Genomic DNA, 9,568 nt, shown 5'->3' on the forward strand with positions numbered 1-9,568 from the left:
AGATGATCCTGCAATACCGATTTAAGATATTTGTATCTCTCAAATACACACTGAGAGAAGTTTGGTATTTGTAACTATAACGTATTACTATAATTATGATTATTGCTATAATAATAACAGTAACTATGTATATAATTCTAGTAACAAATGTATATATAGTTGGCAACTTAAAATGACTATAGTTATTATAATCATAAAATAGTTGAAATTACTATAAAAATGATTTAAGTGACTCTAATATTATAGTTATATTTTGGAACATATTTTATAGTTATATTATAGTTATATTTTTTATAGTTGTTCCAAAATACCATGGCTAGAACTATATACATAATTACTGTTGTTATTATTATTATTATTGCAGTAATAATCATAATTATAGTAATATGTAATTATAGCAAATACCAAACAATTTTCTCTCAGTGCATCGTGACCTTCAGCGTTAAATTAAGGACCGCGACCTCCCGAGAATAAAAAAATATTATTTATATAATATGTATATAAGACAATATATATTTAAAAAAAGAATATTTTATCTGTATTTTATTTCCTCATAACATAGCTATTAATATATTCGCAATCGATTAAGAATAATCGAAATACATATTACATTATTTAGGACGGATCGATACAGTTAGATATTTTAATATCTATAGTGCGCAATGAAAATTTTCTTAATTAATTATTACGTTTATATATTTATCATTGATCTGATGATGTATCAAATCAATATCACTGTGACAATATTCTGCGTTCAAGGATTTTATACGCGATAGTAAACTTGGACGTGCATTTTCGGACGTGTGTAATGTTTATGTATAATTTCCAGCGTATGAATCCAAGTCAAATGGCGGTTGTTTGTGGTGCTGGCGGTGGTGTCAATGGTGTCCAAGCATTCGGCTGCTCGCCGGTGATCTCTGTGTCCTGTCGATGATGATTGTGATGATGATGTGGATGATGGTGATGATGATGATGATGAGAAGGATGAGGATGACGGTCGACGACCGTGGTCAAGTATCGTCTCTCATCATCCGGTTGCACCTCGTTCAAAGCATCTGCGGTTTGCTCGGGATAGCCTATTTGGATGTGAGGATGCTCCTTAGGCGGACTGTCATATTCTACACTGACCGGCGAAGATGTTTCTGTTTGCGAAAGTGTCTGTAAATGTAACATCTGCGCTTGAGAGTGATGCTGCTGCTGATGACGATGCTGATCGGGAGTAGTCGATTGCACCGGCGAGGTATGATGATATTCGTGGACGTATTCGTTCGCGTCTGCTGGAGGAACGGGTTCTCCACTTTGTGGATGCAAACCTGTATGGTGTAACCCTGCGTGCGAAATGGAACTATACGGAGACATTTGGTGATGCAAGTGAAGATTCAAATTTAAATAGGGCTGCTGCTGCTGTTGCTGCTGCTGCTGCTGCTGCTGTTGTTGTTGTTGCTGCTGTTGTTCCAGCGCGGTAGAATGTATCCAGGTCGAGTCAGCGCTATGTTGCTCTTGAGATGGTAAGTTTGACGGCACATATAAGGTGCAACCGGTGACGGTGGTCGTGGAGACGGTACCGACCACGGCTCTGCCGAGAACCGTGTGTGATGACGTTGGCGACGGCGACGGTGACGTTGGCCATTCCTGCGACGCGACGGGCGGTAAGCACGTAGAGTTGAGATTCTGCAACGATTCTGGACTCCGCGGTGACCAGGCCGGAGCCGCCACGTAAGCCGTGGAATGTAAAAGCGGCATCGGTGCGTACGCGTCCCCATGCTGTTCTATGTATAGAAAAAAAAAAAAGATTTTGCTTTTTTTGTAAATATTATTTTATTTTCAAAAAAAAAAAGAGAATAAAATATCGTTCTTTTACTTAAAAATTGAAATAATTAAAAAAATATGATTTTCAAATTATTGTCATGAATGAATTAGATAAAGATTATTCTATCAATCATCAAAAGTAAACTAACTTAACTTCTGTCCACCAAAGGAAAAACTGGTTTTCAATTTAGTAGAAAATTATTAACTAATCAAAAAGTATTGGCAAAAAGGATACATTCTTAGAAATATGATTAAATATCATATTACATTATATAGAAATATGATAGAAATATGATTAAATATGTTTTACAATGCTTAAAAAATATCTTTTAGGATAATTTTGATATAAAAATATTATAACACATGCAGAATAATCTAATTGTCAAAAATGACATAATATGAAATATCTTATATCATCAATAGTTTGTATTTAAATCAGCTAAATGACTAAATTCAAAATAAAACAATTTCTTCAAACTTCGATCACATCTAAACTGTCTTTTATATATATATATATATATATATATATATATATATATATATAGCACTTGTATCATTTTCAAAGAGACTATTAATATTATAATATTTTCTATAAAAGCGGCACATTTTGAGAATCATCATTTTTTTGTAAATAAACTGGGGAATCTTCTATGGAGAACATTTAGAGTTAAGGTAGTTTTGATATGATCAAAATTTGAAGAAATTGTTTTATTTTGAATTTATTCATTTAGCTGATTTGAATGTGAACTATTCGTGATACAAGATATTTCATGTTATGTCATTTTTGATACATTATTCTGCATTTGTTATAATATTTTTAGGATATCAAAATTGTCCTAAAAAATATTTTTTAAGGATTGTAAAAATTTTAATGCTAATAGCATTAAATCGACAATCTAATTTAATTTGGATGGATTATTATTATTTCACTTTGATTGCGTTGCAAGTTGAAAAAATAATTGACGTGCAATCACACATATCTGAGATAAATTTATTTAAAATATATATAGACGTATTATTCAAACATTTAACTTTGACCGTAATTGGAGCTTCTTCTACTTAATTAATTAATTTTTTGAGTTGTGTCACTTTTGAAGTAAGGGAACGATATACATAAATTTTTTACAACCTACGTTTTTTATAAAGATTTATAATTAAAATTCCAATAAAACAATAAAAGAATTTTACTTACCATCTTGAACGTACTTGTGCCTCAAAGTATAAGGCGCTGCTCTGCAGGCGCTTCTGTGCCCAGATGTAGTGACAGTGCATGAATTAGAAAAGTGATTGCTAACACAAGCTGATACTTGATTTTGCGCGGCAGCTATCGCCGATGCAGTGTTGTATTCATATCCCATTGTAGGTTGTGGTAAAAACAATGCGCTTGCATCTGTAAAATGTTATCGTATTATTAATTATTATTTTACAGAGTCCCAGTTTTAATTGCCGATTCATTTCCAGCATTCTTTTTTTTTATTCATAATATTTGTATTATTGCCATTATTTATCATGTCAACTTACATTGCGGATAAGTCTGTGAATCGGCAGGCCTCTCCTTAGCATCAAGAAACGCCTTCGCGAATGGGTTATATTTGATCTTCAGACTCGTAACTTCCTCGTTCTGATACGCTGTCACCGCGATGAATTGCGTTTCGGGAAAACGATATGTGAGAACCTATAGTAATAATAGAATAATTATGATGATAAAAATAAAATAATTAAAAATTATAGTACAAATAATAATAAAAAAATACAAAGAAACGAGAGAAAGAAAGGAGAAAATGTACCGTTCTCTGTTCTTCGGCACCCACTCGGACCAAATGAACACGTGGTTCGTACTTATGTAACGAGTTCAGCATGATTTGCCCATTACCATTCGACTTATTTGTTAATTTGACCTTAGCAAATGATACTGCCTCTTTCATCCAATGAGCTCCGAAATTTGGACTTTCCGGGTGGATGTAAATCGGATTAGGCGGGGCAACTTCCGCTTTCCCACCTGGTACCCACTCACCATTGACGTATTTCCACCTTGATTCGATTAGAAACAACATACGATAACTTTATATCTTACAGATGATTTATGTAAATCATTCAAATTATATAAAAAAAAAAACAATGTATATGCATTAGATGTCCTGTTCTTTCTCATAAGAGACTTGGGAAGAATTGTACTACCTCTATTCTTGTTGAAAAAGAAACGAGAACAATTTTATAAAACTGATTCGGTAAAGAGAATTTATATTAAGCTCAACAGGATTAGTGCTACTCTTTTCTGTTTTTTTCAATCACCTTCCGAGATTGTTTTGCGAAAGCTATTATGAGGCTCGCGAATGCCTCACGGTTCGTTCAACACCGATGACGAATCGTCGACGAGTTAAAAATAACGTACTAACAAGTTTAGAATCGACTTTAGCGACGTTACGTGATGCTTGAACGAAAGGGGTACGGTAATTACGACCTGTTAGTGTCCTTCACGCCCCCCGTTCCTTTTGCTCGCGAAATAAATCAATGCAAATCGGTAACGTACTTATCCGTTTGCTGCCTACATAATATTTCGATGCTATGCGCTTTCTATTCTTCTCAGCATAACTTTGCAATTTGTACAATTTTCACTTGTTATTAATTAAGAGATTGTTTAATTCTTTAACCGATAAATGCCGGGTCAGTCAAAATGTAAACATTAGAACTGATGACGAACATATGAATAATATTTGAACAAATATTTGCACATATTTCTCATGCAATAGTTGAAACAAATTATTTACATGTCTACTAAAATCAAAATAAGTATCACATGTTATAAGTAGAGATTTTTTCTTATTTCAGTTATTCTATTATTTTAACGCTATTTTTCTCTTTTTTGAAAAACAAAAATATTTAAAAATATGGTAAAATAAAAATAAATGTGTGAAATTCTGTCCTGGGACAAAAGATAGAGTGTAGGTGAAAAATTGACTCAGTGAATACATTGTGCATACGACCATTTTGCTACCCACTGTGCCACCCTCTATCCTCCGTAGCACTTCGTGTTGTCCGAAAGTTAAACTATCGGTTTAACTTTAATTCTCAAATTATAAATCAGAATGAAATTTTTATGATTATTTTTAAAAATCTTGATATATTAGGTATAGTAAAAAGTCATCGCGTATTTTTTAGCTCAAAGTTGTATATACAATATCTTCGTCGATAATGAATGAAATTCAAATTTAAAAAAAGGGTTTTAAAGCTTGAAATCTCTACTTTTAAAAGCTTATCACATTTTTTAAGTTTATATGAGTTTGATAATTTTTACATACCAAAAACTACGAGCTGAAAAAGACGAAAAATTTTCTTCTCACTTTGTGGATTTGTAACGTGTCCAAAACGAATTTGAGAAAATTTTCGATTACCTATCGTGAAAGCTTGATACTTTCCCTACAAAATCGTTTTTTTTTAATATTCCTACGACTTTTGATTACTGAGTTATCGCGGATTAAATAAAAGAATTATTTTGACTTTAATTGCTCATAACTCCATTAAAAATTGTCGTATCGTATAATTTAAAAAAGAGATTTTTAAAGCTGAAACTTTACTCTATCAAGATATATTTATATTGTTGGTAAGAAAGTAATTGCGGTTTTTACTGATAGATGTCTTTTAAAAAAACGCGATGACTTTTTACTACATCTAATATTTCTCTAAAAATTTCGATGTTTGATACTTGAAGAAAAGAAAAAAAAAATTAAATTATTTTAAACTTTTGATAAAGCATGGAAGATAATCGTTGCTTTTTTAGTTTCTGTTCACTCACCACTACTATCTCAACTGTCTCAAATTATGACAAAAGCAAGAAAATCATAATAAAAATTCTTACAAAATATAATATATTGTATAAATATACAGGGTGCAACTTAAAAATCGCCCACGAACCGTGTAACACTACTGATCAAAAACTGACATGAGTCTAAAATTAATGGACCATTTTGCAATTTTCGCAATAGTTAACAAGACATTAATTTCTAAATGTTGCCAAATAAGCGAATAAAATCGACGCATAAGACAACTTCAAGATATTTTTCAGTGTTTCTTTATGAAATATCTCAAAGCTCTCACGAACTCTTAACAATTTCTTAAAATTATGTCTTATGCATCAATTTTAGACATTGTATTTACTGAATAATTAAAAAAAATTGCGAAAATTGCAAAATGGTTCATAAGTTTTAACTAAGTTTAAACTTAGTTTTTTATTAGGTTAGCGTTATATGGTTCGTAGACGCTTTTTAAATTACATCTTGTATATTTCAATAAAATATCTTATTCGATAAAATCGACTTATATCAACATAGACCGAGAAGTCTCTTGTTTCTCTATAATTAAAAAATAATCGTATCTGTAAATGAAATTATGCATAAAATAAAAAATAAAATAAGTTATGTTCACAGTTATAATAAACTATCTAATAATATATATATATATATATATATAGAAATAAATATGTCTAATGTATATATAGAAGTAAATATGATTTAATTTCTCTCCGAAACTAAGAAAATAGTTTTCGGTACATTTTATAAATCTGTTGGATTGCAAATATTGTTTTATTGAAAAATATTCCTATGCAAATAATTTTTGCAAAAATTTTTACTGTATGTTTTTCTGCTTCTGATGTTACGATTTAAGATAGTGATAAGTGAGCAGTGATAATAGTATAATGGCAAGAAGACGGGAGCAGAATCTTTCATAAAGCGTAATGTGTGCATAAGAAAATGAATCAATCAAAATCCTTCATTTCCTTTTTTCCCATGGAATAAAAGACTCTGATTGATTGATTTACTATTATACATTATGCGTTATGCATCTCCTGCTCTTTAGAAGCTTTCTACAATAAGTCATTAATAAGAAATTAACCAATCATAAACGAATGTGAGAAGAATAATCGACTATGATTGACAATTTCCTATGCCTTAAGACTTAAAAGCTTGAGTAATAACTTATTGGAGCATACAGAGTCTTGCATAAGACGTAAGAAAATCAACCAAAGTTTTTTACGATATTTGATGGAAAGAAAGGAAATGAAAGATTTTGGTTCATTTTCTTATGCATTATGCTTTATGCAAGATTCTGTGTTCCCGCCTTTAAGAATACACTTGTCAAATAATTTATTATACATAAAATTGAAGATTACCTGTGCGGATCAACTTGCACGAATTCCAGTAGCAGAGTATACATAGCCGCCGGTTCCAAACCACGTGCAACGACCTTCACCACGGGAAACATTCTCCTGCGGACGAAAGTGACATGTCAGAAATGCGCATAACAGGTTACCAATCGTAAAGCCATGAGATTTGCGGGATGCGTGCGAAAGATCGACATCGACGGTAAAATCCACGGTGTGGATCAAAAGATAACCGCCGCGGACTTGGATACACTTGTGTCTCCTCGGCGCGACTATACATTTACGAGCCGTGTATTAATAAAAACGATTATGGTTTGTCGATTGCGGGTGTGCAGGCAAAGTGCTTGCTCGCAGGCATCAGCTCGACAGGAGAACGTTTTACAAGAGGACTGTAAGCATCGTAAAGTTTTATTGCCGATGGCTGAATCTTCCCACAATAATCCCGGAGAACTCCGTCTTTCTATAGATCGACCTTTATCATTCACTTTGGTATCCTAACTATACATTGGCTCGATATTGTCTATTTCTTTACAATAAATAATATATATCTAGATATGATATGCTTTTCCCGAAAAAGTTTTCCACCGTCAGACAAATACTGACCGGGCATTCTCGTCGATCATCTAAACATTATTATTGTCGTTATGTTTTCACTCAAAGAAGGAGCGTTTTAAAAGAAAAAAGAAAAAAATGAAAATAAGTTGAGATTTATTTTTTTTTATTTTTTATGTGTTCCGCGACTTTGATATTTCATATGCCGTGCAACTTTGTAACACGTAGCTCATACATATCGTGATTTATTATTAAAAAGTATGGGAGTTTTCATTGCCCGAGGAGCTGCTGTTATATTATAATGTGAAATATATATTAATTAAGTAAAATATTTACAATATTATTTGTCCCAAATAAAAAGTATCTAGATTGAAATTGCCATGCAGCTTCCTTCGCTTTAGTTCACAGTTTAACATTTTCTTGCTATAAGATAGAATGAGAGAGAGAGAGAGAGACCTTGTTCTTTTAATTTTAAAAGATCGGTTTCCGGTTTTTGCTTGAGATTCTAGCTAATGATATTTTTGTTCGCGGTAAACAAATATTTCTATCGGATATCGGATGTCTATCATGGCTAAAAAACTTGTGGTATCTGATTCTTATTTTGGAGTGCATAAAAATCACTTTCTCGCGGTAATATCAACCCGAGCGTTGTACCGATCGTACAATGCATTAATAGTAGCGATAGAGGACTATACCTCCCTTCAAGCTAACATATTTTTTATTAATCTTCCAATTAATCCGTATGCATGTACCTTCCATTTTTGGTGACGATCATCTCGTTCGTGATGCACTGGAATCTGGTCCAGAGCTCCCGATCTTCCAGCGACAAAGACAGCGGCAATCCTTGATGCCCCGAGATCGCGGCGGGAGGACCGAGATTTTGTCTCGCAATCGAACCTCGCTCTTCGCGATCCTCTCGATCCTCCACAGGACTCGTCCGATTCTGCCTTCCGCCACGATCTCGCTCGCGATCTCGCTCCTGCTCGCGTTCCCTTTCGCGCTCGCGATCGCGCTCGTGGCACGAAGAACGCGTTGGAGAACCCGGCGTTCGCGGCGCGCCCGCCGGTTGCATCTTGAGTGTTCTCCAATACGTCACTTTGTATACTTTGATCCTTTCACCCTCCCCGATATGTTTTCAAATGACAAATTCAATCGAGGTCCCGTCTCTTGACCGAGAATAACAATATAAACTGTTGTACGTACAAGGATAAAAAAAAAAGTACGAAAACATGCGACGCGGTATATTTTCCAGACAGACTCACAGCAGGAGAGAGGGATGTGAAAATTTGATTTGCTTTCGCTGTTGATCGATTCGCAGAATCCAATTAAAAGATCCAAATTTGCGCGACGTCTTCCCACGAGAAAAACGGATGCGATCTTGCGGAGGACAGAGCGGAGGGGGATGGAAAAACGTCGTTCTCGTCGCGGCAGCAGACGTCTCCGTCGGCGGCGGAGGATAGGCCGCGTTGTGAGAAGCCGCGCCGCGTGGCCGTAGGCTCGTAACACTTGGGCGCGATATTTCACACTAGCCGGCGAAGACTCGCCGAAGACTGACCGGCGGTATATCTACCTCTCTGTTCTCGCTTCGCATCCTCTCTTTCTCCGTTTCTCAGCGGCCGTACGCGGCCGTCAAGAGAGGCATCGGCTCGAGCCGCGTTCGCGCTTGCCGGGTGCTAATTACTCGCTAAATTAGGAGCTCACGGGTGCAGCATGGCGGTACCATTACGGTATCCATTGGTTGAGGTCGATTTGCCGGTCGCCGCGTCGTCACTACGGCGGGTGCCGCCTTCGATGTCATGCATCTACCAATGGACGAGTGAGTCGTCTTTACAAATCCACCGTGATTGGTGGGTTCGACAACAAACACGTCGTTCACTAGTCCGCCCACGTCGCCGGTCGCCGGGTTCTCGATTAGTCCTTACGGACAACGTACACGGATCCGCACGTGGTGAACCGAATCGTTGCCGTAATCGTTCTTTTGATTAAGTCGGTCGGTCGCGAATTCGTCTTGATCGAAAATATATACGTCGCACGGCCGATAAGAAGAAA

The 9,568-nt window shown here is 35.2% G+C and overlaps 1 protein-coding gene across 1 annotated transcript; it reads right to left on the reverse strand.

Moving 5' to 3' along the window:
- Positions 1 to 663: 663 nt before the first annotated feature.
- LOC108747139 (T-box transcription factor TBX5-A-like) lies at positions 664 to 8,832 on the reverse strand. Its single transcript, XM_018484411.1, has 6 exons — positions 8,272 to 8,832; positions 6,977 to 7,072; positions 3,597 to 3,840; positions 3,331 to 3,484; positions 3,002 to 3,199; positions 664 to 1,769 (listed from the first exon to the last, which is right to left on the reverse strand). The coding sequence occupies exons 1-6, from the start codon at positions 8,589 to 8,591 to the stop codon at positions 844 to 846; spliced, it is 1,938 nt and encodes a 645-aa protein (XP_018339913.1). The 5' UTR covers positions 8,592 to 8,832; the 3' UTR covers positions 664 to 843.
- Between the last annotated feature and the right edge of the window lie 736 nt (positions 8,833 to 9,568).

The sequence above is a fragment of the Trachymyrmex septentrionalis genome, unplaced genomic scaffold (assembly GCF_001594115.1).
Source record: "Trachymyrmex septentrionalis isolate Tsep2-gDNA-1 unplaced genomic scaffold, Tsep1.0 scaffold195, whole genome shotgun sequence".
Classification (NCBI taxonomy): domain Eukaryota; kingdom Metazoa; phylum Arthropoda; class Insecta; order Hymenoptera; family Formicidae; genus Trachymyrmex; species Trachymyrmex septentrionalis.

Coding starts and splice junctions, on each gene's coding strand:
- LOC108747139 (XM_018484411.1), bottom strand. CDS start 8,591: ATGCAACCGGCGGGCGCGCCGCGAACGCCGGGTTCTCCAACGCGTTCT. Junction 3,841..6,976: donor GTGCAAGTTGATCCGCACAG/GTAATCTTCAAT, acceptor AATCGAATCAAG/GTGGAAATACGTCAATGGTG. Junction 3,485..3,596: donor GTGCCGAAGAACAGAGAACG/GTACATTTTCTC, acceptor TTATTACTATAG/GTTCTCACATATCGTTTTCC.